Below are 20,371 nucleotides of genomic sequence, written 5' to 3' on the forward strand. Positions count from 1 at the left end.
GAGACGGTCATTTTGGGAAGTTGCTTTTATATGGCTGACTTATTCTCAATAAGTTTTGACTTTTAATTGAACGTGAGTTTAATCACAATAACGATAGCTAAAGCTACATAAGCTCTTATTGAGAATTAATAGAGTTTTTAATGTCACCATTATGGCGATTAGTGTTTTCTTTAGTTGGGCAGTTTGGTCGACTTTTTAATGTTAGTGTTTCTCCACTGCTGTAACTGAGTTTGCTATGGCAAGAAAAGCAGAGAAAACACGATCAGATGCTTTTGGCCGCTTGATGATCAGATTATGATCATTGTGTAGAGGCTTAATTCACCGATCTTATACCTGAGTATGAGCAATACACTATTAACCTTGCTTTATTCTAGAAAAGATCCAGCACAGTTTTAACCAAAAGAGTCGAATACATTTTATAACAGACTGTACACTAAGCACTTTGAACTCCTGCGAGCTTTTCTCACACACAGAGATCAAGATTCAGCCTAAGAATCTCAACAATGGTGACATGCTTCATGCCACAATGCATTCTGGGTGCATCATGCAAAACTCAGAAATATCAGCAATGTTCACTTGGGTTTTGTAATTGGATGCAATGGTAATTGCAAGTAAGTAAATATTACTTTGAAATAGCCCGAGTAAAGATTACAAGCACTTTCTGTGTGGAAAAAGTTGCCTAGCTTTTTTTAAGTAAATGTCACTCCAATGTTTTTTTCAGTGTACTCTTAAAAGCTTTAAGTGTAACAATAAATAGGTAAGTATTATAATGTATTGTAAGTATTGTTATGATTATTAATGAGATGATACAACATATTATAAGGTTGTTTGTAAGGCATTATGCATAATACCCTTATGTTGCATTATTAATGCAAGCTTCATCTGGAGTTATAATGCATAGCACTCACAAAAGTTATAACCATAAATAGGTAAGTAATATAATGTAATGCAACTATTGTTATGATTATTTATCAGATGATACAACATATTATAAAGTTGCATTATGCATGTATTATAAATGCAAACGTCATCTGGAGTTATAATCAGTGTTGAGTAAGTTACTCTAAAAAGTAATGAATTAATAGTTACTAATTACACCTTCAATAATGTAATTAGATTACTGAACAAATTACTCTCACCAATTACTTATTACTTTTTAATTACTTTCTAAAACCTAAATCAACCTTCAGTTAAGCAATTCAAGGATAGACATGAAATGTCTCAAATACATAATATAAAACTACATGCATTATTCTTATTAACTGACCAAAGTATTACAAATGTGAGAAGGATATAGAAAACATGCATTTTAAAGTTGGACTTTAAATGTTGATTTAAATTACACTGTTGTATTGTATATAATTATATTTAGTTCAATTACATCAGAAGTTACTGTAATTAAATTACACTAACTAATCACACCCAACACTGGTTATAATGTATTGCACTCTTAAAAGCTGTAACCCCAAATAGATAAGAATTAAAATGTATTGTAGCTATTATTATTTATCAGATGACAGAAGGCTGTTTATAAGGCATTATGTATGTATTATGATGCATAAAGAATACCCTCAGGATGCATTATGAATATAGAAAGTGTACGTGTGTGGATGTGGTGAAAGTGAAAATGTGTAAATGATGCTCAGAGTGACAGTTGAAGTCACACTGCTCTTTTATTGACGTTAAAGTTTACCGCGCGGGTTAATCATTCACACTTCACCTCTCAGGATCTGAGCTTTGTTTCTCGCACGTCTATCTTGGATTGCCAAACATGAACTTGTTTTGACATCGACACATCGTCATGTTGAAATGCTCCGAATGATCGACAGAGGCAAAGGTTGATTATCAAGGTGAAGGATGAGACTCTCAGAGCCACCTATGAAAATTCACCCGGACCTCTGTCAGAAATATCATATCTGGAAGCAAGGTCACAAATCATCAAGATCAAATCATGTCACGATGATGACGCAATTTAATATTTCATGCTCAGCTGGACTTCATATGATTAAAAATATGATTAATGCCACCTTCCTCTAAGGGTTCATAACGGGGCCTTGCTTTTTTGCTTTTTTGCTTTTTGTTTAATAATAATAATAATAATAATACACTGTAAAATATTATTTAAAAAATAAGTTACCTGGTTGCCTTAAAATTTTGAGTTCATTGAAAACATTTTTTTGAGAATCGACAACCTTTATTCAAATATTGTTAAAATATTTTGTAAGCATATTGGATAATTGTGTGTGTTTTATTTCTGATGACACAGTGAAACATGCCAAATTGTGCTATTTTTATGATTTATCACAATTTTATGTGGTTCAGATACAATAATAATTTAAGTGTCTATTCATTAATCCAATTTCCTTCTTTGTATCAACTCAATTTTTTAATTTCAATGAACTCACCATTTTAAGGCAACCAGGTTACTTACTTTCTAAAGTTAAACCAACACTATTTTTTTACAGTAGCATTAGTAAAAGCCCAGTTATGTTTATGACGACTCAAGTATTTGTGCGAGTAAATTCCTCTGGGCTCCGTGAAAAGGTGTCATAGGCACTTCACCATATCTGCTATTTATAGAGTCACTAGAATCATTGCTTTACTGCTCCAGTGTTTATGTAGAATTATTCTCGCCATTATAGAGATTATTAGTGGGTATAACTATTGTAATTGGAAGTTTATGATACAATAGCCTCGTAAACAAGCAGCTGTATAAGTAATACTAGACAGGTAATGAGTTTGTTTAGCCTTTTAAGTGAAGATCGGCGTGGGTATTCTTTTCTTACACTCTAATGAACTATTTATAGATCATCCCGTTGAATAGCAGGACAAGATGCGGGGAAAATACTATAGCTATAATAAACGTCAGAATGATTTCTGAAGGATCATATGACACTGTAATGGCTGATGAAATTCAGCTGTGCATGACGCAAATACATTTTTTTTTTTTTAGTATATTAAAATAGAAAATCATTATTTTAAAATGTAATAATATTTCATAATATGATATTTTTCTCTGTATTTTTGATCAAATAAATACAGGCTTGATGAGCATAAGAGTTCTTTCAAAAACATTACAAATAGTAATGTTTCCAAACATTTGAACTATATATATATATCAGTAGTTCCATTATACTTAGTTAACACATTTTGTACGATGGCATTGCCTTTTTTAATTAATAACTGGGTTGTTCTTCTTTCAACTGATTACTTTAGACACACATTCAGATTTTATTATTAGATCCATCAAGACATTAATTGGACTTTCTAATGATAATAATTTTACAGTGACGTTTATACGCGTTACATGTAGTTTCTACACTGAAGAAATAATTTTGTAGTAAGTAAATAGTAAATACACTGTAAAAAATTATTTAGAAAAAAAGTAACCTGGTGGCCTTAAAAGTTTGAGTTAATTTTGAGATTCGACAACCTTTATTAAAATATTATTAAAAGATTTTGTAAGCATATTGGGTAATTGTGTGTGTTATTTCTGATGATGCAGTGAAACATGACAAATTATGCTATTTTCATGATTTATACATTTTTTTATGTGGTTCAGATACAATAATATTTTCAGTTTCTATTTATTAAACAAATTTCCTTAATTTCAATAAACTCAAAATCGTAAGGCAACCAGGTTACTTACTTTTTTAAGTTAAACCAACAAAAACCAACACATTTTTTTTTACAGTGAACTAAAAATGTATATAATTTCTACACTGTAAAAAAAGACACAGCCTGTAATGTTTAAGTACAATCGACTTGGATATTTAAGTTACTTCAACTTAGATTATGTTAAACTGACTTTAAAAAATGAGTTAAATCTTGTATAACTAATATAAAAAGCTTAACATTTCTTAACTTATTTTGATGAGTTAAAACAATGTAAAAACACATGTTGTCATAACTTATCAAACATAACATTTTTTACAATGTACATGGAAAAGTTAGTTCAGGCATTGCACTCTTAAAAGTTGTAACCACAAACATTATTATACACACAAATTATAATGTATTGTAACTATTGTTATCATTATTAATGAGATGATACAACACTTTATAAGGTTGTTTATAAGGCATTATGCACACTGTACAAATCTTTTGTTGGTATTTGTTGGTTTGACTTAAAAAAAGTAAGTAACCTGGTTGCCTTACAATTTTGAGTTCATTGAAATTAAAAATTTGAGTTGATACAATGAAGGAAATTTGTTTAATAAATAGAAACTCAAAATATTATTGTATCTGAACCACATAAAAAATGTGATAAATCATGAAAATAGCACAATTTGGCATGTTTCACTGCGTCATCAGAAATAAAACACACACAACTACCCAATATGCTTACAAAATCTTTTAATAATATTCTAATAAAGGAGGTCGATTCTCAAAAAATTTTCATTCAATGAACTCAAAATTGTAAGGCAACCAGGTAACTTATTTTCTAAATAATTTTTACAGTGCATGTATTATAATGTATTAATAATACCCTTATGATGTTTTATAAATGCAGGCTTCATTAGGGGTTATAATGTATTGTAACTATTAAATATCAGATGATACAACACATTTTAAAGTTGAATTATGCATGTAATAATGCATTATTAATACCCTTATGATGCATTATTAATGCGAGCTTCATATGGGGTTATAATGCATTGCACTCTTAAAAGATGTCCATACAAAGATAAGTAATATAATGTATTGTAACTATTATTATTTATCAGATGACATAACCACATATGTGGTGAAGTAAATACTACAGAAAAAATCATGTCATTTCTACATGATGACGTTCGTTCAGGCAAGAATTGAAAAAGTAAGTAAATCCTATATTAGTACTCAATTTGAGCTTGTAGAAATTAAAGCGTAAATACCAACGTTATAAAATTAAGTTAAACTACTCAACTTTTCTAATAGTGGTGTTCCCATCATGCACTGGGGTTTGAATAATTCAGGAGGTTGATTTGTGGCTGTTTTCCAGATTTTGACAGTTTTATCATTGCTTTTGTTGTTAGGCTGCCATTTTGTGACATTTGGAGTTGATTTTCTACTCAAAAGGACACACTGATACTCGGAAACGATCCATCAAATGTCACTGTCACTATGTTCGGTGTATTGAGGTCTCTGTGTTCAGGTGCGATTACTGCTATTATGCTGATATGGCATCTACACAATATCTCTTGTGTTATTTATTCAAATATTCCTAACTAAAGCATCCACGGGGTTATTTTAATAAGTGTTATATTTTTGAGAGTAAAATGTATTGCAAAGGAAACTTCAATTGAATAGATATCACTCAACCTTTTACTGGCCGAGTTACATTTGCTTTTTTTCTTTGTTAATTTGACTTCACTTCGTTAAGTAGAGTTTACTTAATTCCTTATGGGAAATTTTGTTAAATATATGCGTGCAAAAACTTGCCAAAGGTTGTTTTTTTCAGTCTACAGTAATAACTACAATTTACACTTTATTTGGTAGCACATTTCATACACTCTAAAAAATAATAATGCTGGGTTAAAAACAACTCAAGTTGGGTTGGAAATGGACAAACCCTGAAATTGGGTTGTTTGAATGGGTCCATTCACTGGGTTCAAACGACCCAATTTCGGGGTTTGTCCATTTCCAACCCAACTTGGGTTGATTTAACCCAGCATTTTTTAGAGTGTAATGCATTTGTTACACATTTATTGAAGTAATAACTATAAATAATGCATAATTACATGCAACTAACCCTTAAACAAACCAAACCTAACCCTATAGTAAGTACACAAAGTTAATTAATATTACTCAGTACTTAAATGTATAATTACAGTGTAACAAAGACACCTTAAAATAAAGTGTACCTGTCATTGTTAAATGTTACATATAGTTACTAATAACTGAATAATTACATGCATCTAACCCGGATCCTAACCCTATAGTAATGTTATTAATTATTATTACTCAGTACTCAGTAATTTCACTTTAACAAATACACCTTAAAATAGGCTTCAAAGGGTTTACACTTTATTTTATGTGTCCATATCATAGTGTAATTATATATTTAAGTACTGATATATTACTATAGGGTTAGGATAGAGGTTTGGTTGAGTGTTAGGTGCATGTAATTATGCATAATTCATTTACTGTTATTAATATTGTAACTACATTATAAAATGCGCTACCAACTAAAGTGAAACTTGTAGTTATTAGATATAACATAGTGTATAGCAAAGGTTTGCCTTATACGTCACATGTAGAAGACTGAATATCAACAAGCTTTTGTTACTGTGGTGAGAATATTTTTACAACATGCCCCCAATAAAGTTTATGACCGATGAGGGAGCTATCGGCAAGCTTGTTTATACACTTCTCCCCTTACCAGACATAGAGTAATGATAAAGAAAATAGAACAATGTAAGGTAACAAGATTTACCGAATCATCTTTATCACTTTTATTAAATAAGACGACTTGTCATTAGAGTGTTATGCCACAACGTTTGTCTCGTTTGTATCACGTAATGTATAATCAGGAACTCAAGGATATGATGGTTTTAGATTAGATTTGGGCCCCTGTGTGATGATTCAGAGATGGATATCTAAAAACAAGAAGAGATATAGATCACAATGAAAAGGTGTCTTCTTTCATTAAGATGAAATTCACTGATACCAGTCGTTAGGTTGAGTGTGGACATATGGACGTCCGCAGACAGATGCATATTGTTTGCTCAACAGTCCCTTTCGCCTCGGCCTTTGGACGCCACACCCTGGCTTTGTTAGCGTGGTCATAAAACAGGTCCTGTTGCAGCGACGCCGCAGAGGAGATATTTTATGCCAGTCAAGCTGAGCTTCTCTGTCACACCATTGATAAGAGAGTCCAGAGTGTGCTTGACAATGAAATAGCTCACAGTTCGGTGTGCGCTCGACTCTTATCCAGCGATGCCGTTACACTGTGCAAACAGCTCACACTCGTTCACAGACAGATCTTCTTCTACGGCCCTGTTTACACCTGGTGTTAAAACTACGACTTTATTCAGCATTGTCTTCTCTTCCGCGTTTGTGTTCAATCCTCAAATAAAGATTCAAAAGGTTATGAATCAGCGTATTGATTCATGATTCGGATCGCTTGTCAAACTGCTGAAATCACGTGACATTGGCGATCCGAAAAGCTGAATAAAGTCGTAGTTTTTGTTATTTTTGGACCCAAATGTATTTTGGATGCTTCAAGAGACTCTAATTAACCCACTGATGTCTCATATGGACTACTGTGATGATGTTTTTATTCCCTTTCTGGACATGGACAGTATAGTGTGCATACACTTGCATACGCTCTCAGACTAAATATAAAATATCTTAAACTGTGTGTGAAGATGAACGGAGGTCTTACGGGTGTGGAACGACATTAGGGAGAGGAGTTAATGACAGACATTTTTCGGTGAACTAACCCTTTAAGGGTACATTTTTGTACCTCTAAAGCCCCTTTCACACTGCACGTCGGACCCGCAATATCCCCGGAACATTGCCGGGTCGCCTTCTGTGTGAAAGCAACCACGTCCCGGGATTGATTAGCGAATTGAACCCGGGTCAGGGACCTAGTAATATTGCGGGGTTCGACCCGGGACGAGCCCTGTGTGAACAAAAGCCGAAACTAATGCCGCAACGTGTACGTAGTTTTCGTGCGACTCCTAGAGCTTGTTTTTTCAATAACACAACCCTGCAGTGCCAGAAGAGCTCGTCGGTGTTTAAAACGCAGAGAGTGTTCGTATACAAAAGAAACTAAAATTAAACAAGCAGAAATGAGCGCAAACTGGACACAAGTCGAGACCACGGAGCTCCTTACTATCCGCGCTGAAGCTGAGATCGCTCGCCGTTATACGTCACATCAGGATGTCACGTGTCAACTCGACCCGGGACCATTAAGCGTTGTGTGTGAAAGCGCACATATTACGGTATTTCGCTGGCAGTGTGAATGGACCAAATCTAGCGGCCCGGGAACAAATGCCAGGTCGCATTATCCATGTATTTGCCGGAATCGCAGTGTGAAAGGATCTTCAGTCAGAGGTACGCAAGTTCGGTCGTAGAGAGCCGCTGTGCTGAAGAGTTTAGCTCTAACCCTACTAAGCCTCCACAGTATAAAACTCACGGCTCCCAGCATACATTGCAGCAATAATTGTGTCACCATTGTTGAGATTCATGTGCTGACTCTTGATATCTGTGACAGATCCCCCCCCCCCCCTCAAACTAACCAACTAAAGGAAACACTGATCACCATAATCGTGACCAAACGTTTTCAATAAAACATCAAAAGCTAAACCTGTTCTCCATAAGAAGTCTGTAAAATTCTCAATAAGAGCTTCTATAGTTGTCTTTCAGGGTTAAAACCAAACTCTGCAGGACAGCGGCTTACGGACCGAACTCAAACAATGGTATAATTGTCCCCTATTGTGTACCTTAAAAGGTACAGTTATACATTTTGTTCTCCAAGGAACTAAATTGTACCTCCACTGTACCTTTTTTCTGAAAGTGCAGCTGTAAACGGGTCTGAAACACTTTGAGCTTGTCCACTTTGGTCCACTTCCAGAGTGAGCTGAAACTCATTGGTCCGGATTGCTTTCGTAGTGTAAACGCTCATGTGGTCAAACGCACTGGAACAGCCTCTAAAAGACGCCCTACTCTCCTCTACTGACCTAATGCTTAACATTATGGGACGAGCGCTAGCCAGACGGGATTTAAACTCTCGGCTGGAGACCCAAGTTTGGTTTGAAGATGAGAAACGTCCCGAGCTCAATGTTCTCTCTCCATTCCTGATTTCTAACACACACTCACAGCGTTCGGCTGGTCTTGAGTCTGTCATAGCAGAAACTAAAGCTGATGCTCTCCGTGTGTTTCTCCGTCGTCTCCGCTCGTGTTCATGTGTCAATTACATGAGCTTATTTCATCCTTTAGAGCTAAAGATCTGAAAAACACCGCCCATAGACCCTCCCCTCGAAGAAATCAGGACAGAAGAGGCTGAAAGTGGACAAAAGAGACGGATTAAAACACCAGCTGGAAACGGGAATGTGTCTCCCTCGTCTACTCGTGATCTGATCCACCAAAACACATCTTAACACCAGCTGTGAACAGGACCAAACATCAAGCTGATCTAAGACACGAGCAAACATATGAAATTTTCTCAGTGATCCTTGCAAATATATATATATATATATATATATATATATATATATATATATATATATATATATATATATATATATATATATATATATATATATATATATATATGTATATATATAAAACACTTCAATAAAAGTGACAAATCAGTGCTTGATGTGAACAGCACAATCGGTTTATATAGGGTGTTATTTGGCACTTGGGTGTAGGTTAGCTCTATGTTTGATATCTGCGAGAAGGCACAATTTAACAATGTCATATATTGCATAAAGAAGCATTCAGCTCACGAATCAACGGAAACGCTGCTGATGAAATGAATCAATTTGCCACAATAAACATTTATTTTATTAATACAACTTACTTTAGAAATACACAATTATTTTAATTCAGAATCTCAAAACATCTTAAAGTTTACAATGATGAACAAAATAACAGCAGTAATAAAGTACTAAAATAAAGAAAACCAACACGACCAGAGAAATATTACACAGCCTTTCAGATTTATGTTGCTTCATTACTTTGGAATGTTTGTTGGCTATTTTTATTTGTATTTTTTTTAATAAAACCCCATGCAGCAGGCAGTCTTTGTCACGTTTGTCACAGTTTCTTTTTCATTGCATCACAGATGAGTTGATTTTAAAGTACCATGCGTGTATAAGTGTGAAAGGGCTCTGTTACAGTATAAAAATATTAACAGTCAAAGTCTTCTTTGCACTCTTCAGTACTCTTCTTTGATAGTCATTGGCATGGGCGGTGATACCAGGCCGCCGCTGCTACTCGTCACCATGGGAACGTTGCCGGCGAGCGCTGATCCGGGTGGCGTGGATGTGGTTGTGGAGGCTGGCTGCGGCTGCTGCATCTTCTTTTTATTGACTTTCCTCTCTTTAGCACGCCGGTTCTGGAACCAGATCTTCACCTGTCAACAACAAGCCATGAGTCATAATGAAAAAACATCCCTCAAGAGTTATTGAGGTAAAAGTTGTGGTGTGAGAAATAAAAAAAATATCTTCTGTTTCTTACATATTAGTAGTGCTGGGGAAAATTCCTATTTTTTTATTGTAAGTAATGCATTACAATATTGCAATACTCTAGCCTGACGTGGTCATACTTAGTATGAAGTCTGTATGAAACTGCTCCATTGGGCTGTGATTATGGGGCGTGGTTCAACCAAACCAGGAAAGATCTCGATTGGACAGACCGACAACCAATCAGAGCAGCGGAGCGACACATATGTCAACAGAGCTCAACTGCACTGTATTGCCAAGTTTGCGTTTTTTCCGTGTGTTGAAGCAACCTCAATTATGTGATATATAGACCCAGGAATGCCAATTTTAGCAGGCAAGCTTGCCAAAATAACACACATTTTACCCCTCAAACACCATTTTGTTTCCGGAGAACCCCCCTGAGAAGCTATTGTTTAGGGCTAATAGTTGGTAGCTTTTGTTGTAAAAACTTGGCAACCCTGTCTGCACGCGCGCTGGAATAAACAGTCTTTGCCGGTGTTTTAAAAAAAAGAGTTTAATGATACACAGAGTAATTACCCAACAGGATCATCATTTCTGAGAGAAATAGTGAAGGTGATGCAGATACAAACAAGCTCTCCGTTTAGGATTCGAACATTTAACCCAAGCGCCTTTGATGACGTGATGATTACGTTACTGTTGATCATCTGTCCGTCATCGTCTAAAGCCCGCCCTGATTTCATTGGTCCGAACAGTTTCTGTTCGGAGATAATTACTCCTCTATGGATCGAGTCCAGACCGAACCGCCTGAGCTCAAATGTTGTGGGCGGGGCTGTGTTCGGCTGCCATCCAGGCTAGGGATACTCCCTTAGTCGCCGATCATACAGAACACGTTTTTAAGGTTCGAAAACGCGAGGTGCACTGTACTGCCTTTTTTGGCAAGCCTTTTTTCATTCAGAAAAGAGCAGTCCACTGCAGGTTTTTATAAATGTTTCTAGGCAACCCCCGAATCAGCTGTCCTGTCAGTCAAATCAATGTAATGGTCAACACAATGGAAGACCCGCCTCTCCATTTATTCGATTGGACAAAAGAAAATAAACGCGATGACATCGGGCGTTTTTCTGCTCAGAGTGGACTTTTTTTCAACTTCATGCGCTCGGAGCGCTCCTTCAAAAACACGAGGCGCCCAGGGCGCATAAACAGCACGGCCTCTGCCAACTGAAATCCATTCAAAAAAGGTGCCTCTCGCTGCAAAAACGTGTTCTGTGTGATCGGGGCCTAAGAAAGTTACAATTCGTAGGGCCGTTTCAAAAAAACAGTTGAGGGCCCACCATCATTCAGTCAAACGATTTGTTAAAAGCGCGTAACAACTAATTTAGTCACAAAACACTGTGTTGCTTGGAATCGGGGATGGTTCTGCTGGGGATTTGTTAGTAACTTTTTCGTTGGTCGAAAACAATGTTCTAAGACTAAAATTAAAGTCACCGAACATTAACTTCTTTGTTGTGTGAACTGTTATGTGAAGTCCTGTCATGCTGATATTTCGATACACTGATCAGATATTACATTACGAGCTAATTTTGTGTTGGTCCCCCTTTTACTGACAAAACAGCCCAAAGATGTGTGTTGTGGTATCTGGCACTAAGATTATAGCAGCAGATCATTTAAGTCCTGTAAGTTGTGAGGTGGGGCCTCCATGGTTCGGACTTGTTTGTTCAGCTCATCCCACAGATGCTCGATTGGATTGAGATCTGGGGAATCTGGAGGACAAGTCGACGCCTCAAACTGGTCGGTGTGCTCCTCAAACCATTCCTGAAGCATTTGTGCTTTGTGTCAGGAGCATTATCCTGCTGGAAGAGCCACAGCCACCAGAATACCGTTTCCATGAAAGGCTGAACATGGTCTCAGCAATGCTTAGGTAGGTGGAGCGTGTCAAAGTAACATCCACATGGATGGAGGACCCAAGGTTTCCCAGCAGAACATTGCCCGAAGCATCACACTGCCTCCGCCAGCTCGCCTTCTTCCCATAGTGCATCCTGGGGCCATGTGTTCCTCAGGTAAGCCACACACACACACCCGGCCATCCACGTGATGTAAAAGAAAACGTGATTCATCCGTTACGAGGCATTGCCTTGCTTAAAAAAATGGATGAATCGTAATTTCCTGCAACTTAATTCAGACTTTTTTTTTTATTATTGGACAGAAAAACTCCACAACCTAGAACCTAGTAACCGAGAATACTGTCTAACTCTTGATGACTGCTCTGTCAAGCCCTCGTCGTCAGTGAGGAACCTGGGTGTGCTCTCTGATACCAATCTTTCATTTTAAAGCCACGTTTCTAGAATCTGTAAAACCGCATTCTGCCATCTTAAAAATATATCTAAATTACGGCACATGCTTTCAACGCAAAATGCTGAACAGTTAGTACATGCGTTCATGAGCTCAAGGCTAGATTATTGTAATGCTCTACTGGGTGGTTGCCCTGCTCGCTTAATAAACAAACTCCAGCTGGACCAAAACACAGCCGCTCGAGTTCTTACCAGAACCAGGAAGTATGATCATATTAGTCCAGTTCTGTCAACACTGCACTGGCTCCCTATTAAACATCGCATACATTTTAAAATCTTGCTTCTACAAAAAACGAAATGGATTAGCTCCCCGGTACTTGAGCAAGCTCTTAAAGGGTTAGTTCACCCAAAAATGAGCCTGTGATGTTTATCTGCTGACCCCAGTGCATCCAACATGTAGGTGTGTTTGTTTCTTATGGAGAACACAAATGAAGATTTTTAACTCAACCGTTGCAGTGTGTAGGTCATAATGCATGTGAATGGGTAAGGTTAACAGTTCTATGAGAGCAAAAAAACAAAAAAAAAACATGCTTAGACAACATCCACAAAGAGCCCCGGGGCTCATGACGACACATTGATATCTTAAGACACAAAACGATCAGTTTGTGTGAGAAATCGAGCCGTATTTACAGTATATCATTTTTTACCTCAAATCCAACAGCCTGGAACGCGCTTCACTTCCGGTAAGGTACACACTCTGGTGCGTGTACATGTAAAGACATCACTTCCGGTAAGGTACACACTCTGGTGCGTGTACATGTAAAGACATCACTTCCGGTATACACTATCTGGCGTAGTTTACACCAACGGCAGAAGTGAATCTCGTACACAACGCCAGAGTGTGTATTTTTGACCTTAGAAGAGAAGTGAAGCGCGTTCCAGGCTGTTGGATATAGTGTTTGTATTTGAGGTAAAAATGATATAAATACAGCTCGATTTCTCACACAAACTGATCGTTTTGTGTCTTAAGATATCAGTGTGTCGTCATGAGCCACAGGCCTCTTTGTGTACGTTGTCTAAGCATGTTTTTTTTTTTTTTTCTCTCTCAGAAAATTGTTACCCATTCACATGATTATATGACTGGCAGAATGAAACAGTTGGAGTTAAAAATCTTCATTTGTGATCTCCTGAAGAAACAAACACACCTACATGTTGGACACACTGGGGGTCAGCAGATAAACATCACAGGCTAATTTTTGGGTGAACTATCCCTTTAACACATTATACTCCATCACGTCTATTGCGGTCTCTAAACTCTGGCCAGTTGATAATACCTAGAATATCTAAATCAACTGCAGGCGGTTGATCCTTTCCTATTTAGCTCCTAAACTCTGGAACAGTCTTCCTAGCAGTGTTCGGGAAGCAGACACACTCTGTCAGTTTAAATCTAGACTAAAAACACATCTCTTTACTATGGCATACACACAAACATTTTTAACTTTCATTATTCAGATCAATTGACTGATTGTTAGGCTGCATTAACTAGGTCAGCCAGGAACACTTCCCATAACACCTGATGTACTCGACACATCATAAGAAGAACGACATCTACACTAATGTTAGTCTCTCTGTTTATCCCGAGGTTTACTAACAGATCTCGGCCGGATCCAGATCGGATGGTGGACCTGCGCAGTGGCAGAAGAGTCTCCAGAGTGGCACTGACACCCCTGACACCTGACTGGCCACCCTGGGTGAAAAGCATCTATATTGACATGCAGCGGCGCTGCACATTGGTCATGCTATTAACGTTGAATAGAATAAGAATTTAAACATTAGTTGTTACAAAATAGATTTCAGAGTTGTTCAAAATCCTGTTTTGCCATTCACGTTGGTTTCCATTCGTCTCAAAACGTTTTTAATGTATAATGACTTCACCCTAGGCTGGAAGAGTGTGGGAGACATTTTGCAGTATTTTTCTTTCTGTATAAAGTCCGTGTTTATGGAAAGATATAGCTAATGTAGCTTGCACTTTTTTGTCAGTATGTGCAGTTCTTCCAGCAAAACACATCGACGGCACTTTTTTCATTCTTGAAGTGAACTTTATTGACCTGTAGGCTGTGTTATGTTGACTAGCTTCACTGTTTTGTATTGACGCCTTGGACATGAGAACGCGATGTGTAATGTTAAATTGAATTGCATAGTCGAAGTTCAGCAGCAAAGACAATAATAAAGTGAGATTAAATACATAAACTATATTTGTATTATTTAACGTTTAATTATGATTTGCATTAGATTCAGCATTTGCATTTCACAGTTTTTATTCATTTTGAGGAATATTGAATCTGTTTTTGTGCTAGTGAGATGAGTAAATGCCTGCTCTCATTTAGTCAATAAAGTGGGATTAAATACATAAACTATATTTGTGTTATTTAACATTTAATTATTCCCGATTGATTTTTGTAATATTAAGCATTTATATTTCAGTTTTTATTCATTTTGAGGTATACTGAATCTGCACTCAAAAACATGATTGCATGATGCTGTTCACTTTATTGACGTAACTCATCTCGATTTAACGCCATTATATCAGGTTTCTGGTTCAGATGTAATTGCTTCATGTTATATTGACTTAAAACCGTTACTCTTTGACATAACTTGATGTTTTTATTTTCAAATTACATGATTCAATCAAGTAACCCAAACCAACAGGACATACACTTCCCATCATGCTTTGCAAAGGGGCTGAATTCGGAGAGTAAATGTTTAATGTTGGTATTTAAAAGTGTGTGTTATGTTAGTGTTTTTAGAGGTTACCATTGTGGTGAAGTGTAGAGCATGAGCTCAGGTTCAAGACCTGCTAATAACAATTAAAGATGTTATAATAATAAATAAAAAAAACTACTGGGTATGCCATGGATGTAACAAAACCAACTTCTGGCAAGTTATAAGGTTTTGTAAAAGGTTTTCTTGTTAGATAACATTTGTACATTTTAATTACACTGGGTTACTCTTTATGAATAATTGAACTTAATAGTTTTGGACATTTAAGAATGTTAACTAGCCTGACAAGCCAGACCCACATAGAGATGTTTGGTCTGGAAACTCCCCATTGACGGCTCAATCCGAGGGGCGGATAAACGGTTGTCTTTCAAACTCCCTCTGCACGCGATAGGATAGCGCTACACCAACCAGAGCAACGAAGGTGAAGCAGAGCTCGCTGACCGATTAAACATTCGCCGTAACCGGTCGGCTAAACTCTGAACACATCTTCCCTTTTTAAGAATGACTTCAGTGCCGTTCTTTGTTCTTTTCTCAGAGAAAAGCTTAACTCCAAGTCTTCCAGAGTCGCGGTCAAAGCTGATTCGAAAGACCGCCGTTCGCCAGTTTCTGTGTTTACTAGAAGCACGCAAACGCAACTCGGCCGTCGTAATTATGGCCCCGCCCACCGACTCTAGACACGATGTGATTGGGCCGGCCAGAGTTAGGCAATTACAGCTCAGAAGGGTATTGAGAGTTGCTAGACGACACTCGCGGGCAGATTAGATTTGCTGCCGCTAGGGTGCGTCTAGATTTCTAGGCTAGATGTTAACCTGATTCAACTAAATGGCATTGAAATAACCTTAGGTAAAAAACGTAAGTTTTTCTTAAATAAACAATGTTAATTAAAATAAACATAACCCAGTTACGTAAAACCAGTTGACATAAAAAATTTAAGTAAATCCAACGTATAATTTTTTTGAGTGTGTTTTTTGTGCAAGTGAAATGAGTAAATGCCTGCTCACATTTAGTCTATAAAGTGAGATTAAATACATAAAGTATATTTGTGCTATTTAACATTTAATTATTCCAGATTCACATAATATTCTGAGTTTGCATTTCACTGTTTTTAATGAAATGAGAAGAGTAATGTGAAAAAGTAATGTGTTACTAATAGTTACTTGAAAAAGTAATCTGATTACGCAACTCGCGTGACTTGAAATGCGTCACCCCACACACGGCATATGCATAATCTAGTTAGGTGTGCATGATAGTGCTCATATGTTGTCATATTTCTGTATTAAAGCAGCTAACCTGTCTCTCCGACAGACTGAGCGATGTCGCCAGCTCTGCTTTTCTTCTTATTGTGATGTAACGACTGTAATGAAACTCTTTCTCCAGCTCCAGACGCTGATGGTCCGTGTACACTACCCGGTATTTGTCTTTTGTTCTGGTCTTTCCTCCTAAAAGAAAAACACCACAAAAAAAATCATTATTAACTGATGATCAGGTAAAAATAAAATCAATGTCCCTTTTTATCTTAAACATCTCCTGGACAATAAGGGACGATTTCGAAACAACATGTTTTGTGAGAAATGCTAAATAAATCAAATTGACTATAATTAATGATAATGAGGCTCTTTTTGAGTTGTGTGTTTATCTTCTCTATTAAAAAGTAACTATGGGAACCTAGTGTTTGCTCCCTTAATCAAGCCAATCGTTAAGAGCACACATATATAAAACACCAAGATGTCCATGTTATGAAGGTCTTTGGAATCGTGTCTCTATATTTCAAACTAAGTTTACCCTGTCAGTGGCAAGAGGGGACTTAAGTGGCCAGCGGGTTAAATATTAAAACATTCACGGCGAAAGGGAAGGACACCGCCTGTCTAGGGCAACAGCCACAGAGGGAGGAACTCAGATAATTAGGCTTCTCAACCATACAGCATCTTCATCGAAAATCTCACTAGAGACCATAATCTCCAGTTATCATTAACTCAGCCAGGCAACACTTACAGTCCTCCATTTTGAAAGCCAGTTATTTCATTATTACTTCTAAGCTAGCGAACTTTAATGTGATTTTGAGCAAATAAGACATCATTTGGGTTTTGAGTTGGTTACTGAGATGTATGTTAAAGTATAGACATTAAAAAATCTCTCTGCCGCAACACTTTAAAAAAATGATATGATCAATAAGACCATGTTTTACAGTTCTTTGACTCATCAAAATAAGTTAAGCAATTTTCATATTTTTATGTTATACAAGAATAAACTGTCAGTTTAATGTAATCTAATGTAAGTCATTATGTAAATGTACATAATGACTATGATTCATGATTAATGTCATCTAATGTAAGTCAGTTTAATGTCATTTAAGTTTAAATTAATTTAACCTCCATACTGATTGAACTTTAAAAAACAGTGAAGATTCAGATTTTATGGTATTTCCATAAATATCCATGTTTTTCATACACTGTAAAAAAATAAAATAAAAAAATCAGGTCTTCATTTGAGAATGTTCTAGTGACTGATCACATTAAAATATTTCATTTGGCCAAACTGAATATCTGTAAATTGGTAATTCACAGAAATTCAATTCCGCACACTAAAAAATTTAGATGTGATCAGTCACTAGAACATTTTCAAATGAAGACCAGAATTTTTTATTTTTTTTTATTTTTTTACAGTGTATGAATTATAGACTATGAATGTTCACACAGACATTGTCCCCCACTTGTACGTCCAACTAAATGCTCAACTTTATTTCCAGCTTTTCTGATTTCTTTGTTGCTCCCTGCGCTGACAGGGATATTTTCATTAACAATATGCTGAAATATTTACGTTCTTTTTGCAATACTGAGATTATTCCAAATCTCATTGTTTATATTATCTGATGGAAATATTAGGGTCCAACTGTACATGCACACATATGAAATGTTCGCAATTTTTATTCCATTTTCAATTTTACATAATCAGCGAGTCCCGCCGAATTGAAGTGTAAACCGCTGTGAGCTGGAATACAATTGCTTTATCTAATTAACTGTATAATCCCATTAATTATTACATGACTATATCTATTTTTATTTATATGTATTGTTTTTTTATACATTTGCTATTTCAGTTTACCCTATCCTTATGTTACATGCAGTTATTGTAGTAATAACTATGCATAATTACATAATATCTTACCCTAAATCAAACTAAACTCTTCTCCAAAGTACACTTAATATTACTTAAATGTATAAACACAGAAACCTTAAAATAATAGGGTTACACTTTATTTGGTAACGCTCTATTTTACAGTGTCCTTGTTACATGTACTTACCATAGTATAACAGTAAATTATGGATAATTACATGCAACTTACTAACCCCACAGTAAGTAAATGGAGGTAATTATTATTACGCAGCACTTAAATATATAATTACACTGTAACCCAATAAAGTGTAACCCTTCATTTTAAGGTGTCTGTTACATAAATACTTAAATATGTACTAACTACACTGTAAAAAATATATATTGTTGTTTATTTTTATCGTACAAAATTAAGTTACCTGGTCGCCTTAAAATTTTGAGTTTATTAAAATAAAAAATTTGAGTTGATACAATGAAGTAAATTTGAGTTGATACAATGAAGGAAACTGGTTTAATAAATAAAAACTCAAAATATTATTGTATCTGAACCACATAAAAAATGTGATAAATCATAAAAATAGCACAATTTGGCATGTTTCAATGCATCATCAGAAAAACAATAACCCAATATGCGTACGAAATATTTTAATAACATTTGATTCTCAAAAATGTTCATTGTATTAACTTAAATTTTGAATTTCAATAATAAAAAAAAAATCCACAGTGTATAAGGTCAACATTAGGGGTTAGCTTTAGTGTTAGTTGCATGCAATAGTTATTAGTAATTGCATGTGAAATAAAGTGTTAGCGAATGAACTGTAAGCCTGTTTTATGTTAAGTACACGTGCGCATCCGTGTATTCAACAGACTTCTCGGCATCCAGACATAAAAGAGAACAAAGCGTGACATCAAAGCACAGAGACTCACACAAATCACTAGTATTAGCATGACAAACGCCTGAATACAGAAGCCCTAAAGCTGGCACCGAGTTTCGAACTTATTTAAAGTGGTGAACCCGATATGATAATAATCATGGAGCACTAGTTTTCAAAGCGCAATAATTGCGTTGGATATGCACCTGAGTTTGACGGCGGCGCGCTCCGACGCATCCAGTCGTACGGGTTCCGTCTCTGAGAGTTCGGCGACAGCTGCCCGACCGACGAGCTGATGGACGACGGGAGAAGGCCTGACGCTTGGACGGAGGAGAACTCTGGAGGACTGAAGCCCAGCTGAGCCGTGTTCGGGGCCGAAGCTCCCGGTCCCGGTCCATAAGTTGCCCACTCCTCTCTCGGAGGAGGGTAGGCCGGGTTCCACGCTCCGGCCTGGCTGTGGTGAGGGTCGTTGGCTATCCCGGGCACGTGATGGTATCCCGTGAAGTCCGGATACTGTGGAGGTGCCGACACAAAATTCTGAGGGTTCAGGTTCAGGCTTGGGTGTCTCACGGAATTTGGGTACATGCTGGTGTCCTTCTCTAAGAGGTAACTCACATACATTTTCCCGCCTGATGACTCCAGTGCATAATATGCACCCGCACGATTGATCTCGGCTCCTCAGACCCAGTTTTTCCCCCTATAACCTGACGGCTCGTCTACCTGGCCGGATTCTCTGAACCCTCTCCAGCCTGGGTGAATGAATGCTAAAGGTTGCGAGGCTGACGTCACTTTTATGATCATGATCATCACCCTCCCACGGTATCGAAACTGATGCTCCAGTTCACAGCAGCCCATGAAAGAATGCAATTACTTCTTATACTATTATCTACCGCAAAGATGCTGGTAATTGGGAAAATGTAAGAATTCTCCTGTGTGAAAATCTGCTTTACATGTTGCCTAAATTGACTATAGCCATTTTAAAGTAGCCTACAATATAAATGAGCGGCCCATGAAAGAATGAAATTACTTGTTATACTGTTATCCCAACACGAACACATTAAATACGAGTGTGCAATCTCGTGGAATGTATACGCCAAAATGAGTTTTGGCGTGCATATGCAACGCAGTTTTTCTCGTGCATATGACACGTTCTTGGGTGGGATGGGGTGATGGTGGGGTGGGATGGGATGGGGGTTCGTGCGTA

At 36.9% G+C, this 20,371-nt stretch overlaps 1 protein-coding gene across 1 annotated transcript; it reads right to left on the bottom strand.

Annotated features, from left to right (window-relative positions):
• Window positions 1-9,863: 9,863 nt before the first annotated feature.
• On the bottom strand, window positions 9,864-19,788 carry cdx1b (caudal type homeobox 1 b). The gene is made up of 3 exons (XM_067424355.1): window positions 19,374-19,788; window positions 16,475-16,623; window positions 9,864-10,069 (listed from the first exon to the last, which is right to left on the bottom strand). Exons 1-3 carry the CDS (start codon window positions 19,786-19,788, stop codon window positions 9,872-9,874), a joined length of 762 nt encoding a protein of 253 aa, XP_067280456.1. The 3' UTR covers window positions 9,864-9,871.
• Window positions 19,789-20,371: the final 583 nt, after the last annotated feature.

Source organism: Pseudorasbora parva, chromosome 18 (genome assembly GCF_024679245.1).
Source record: "Pseudorasbora parva isolate DD20220531a chromosome 18, ASM2467924v1, whole genome shotgun sequence".
NCBI classification, from domain to species: Eukaryota; Metazoa; Chordata; class Actinopteri; order Cypriniformes; family Gobionidae; genus Pseudorasbora; species Pseudorasbora parva.

Coding starts and splice junctions, on each gene's coding strand:
- cdx1b (XM_067424355.1), bottom strand. CDS start 19,788: ATGTATGTGAGTTACCTCTTAGAGAAGGACACCAGCATGTACCCAAAT. Junction 16,624..19,373: donor CGCGCCGCCGTCAAACTCAG/GTGCATATCCAA, acceptor TTTTTCTTTTAG/GAGGAAAGACCAGAACAAAA. Junction 10,070..16,474: donor TCAGTCTGTCGGAGAGACAG/GTTAGCTGCTTT, acceptor TGTTGTTGACAG/GTGAAGATCTGGTTCCAGAA.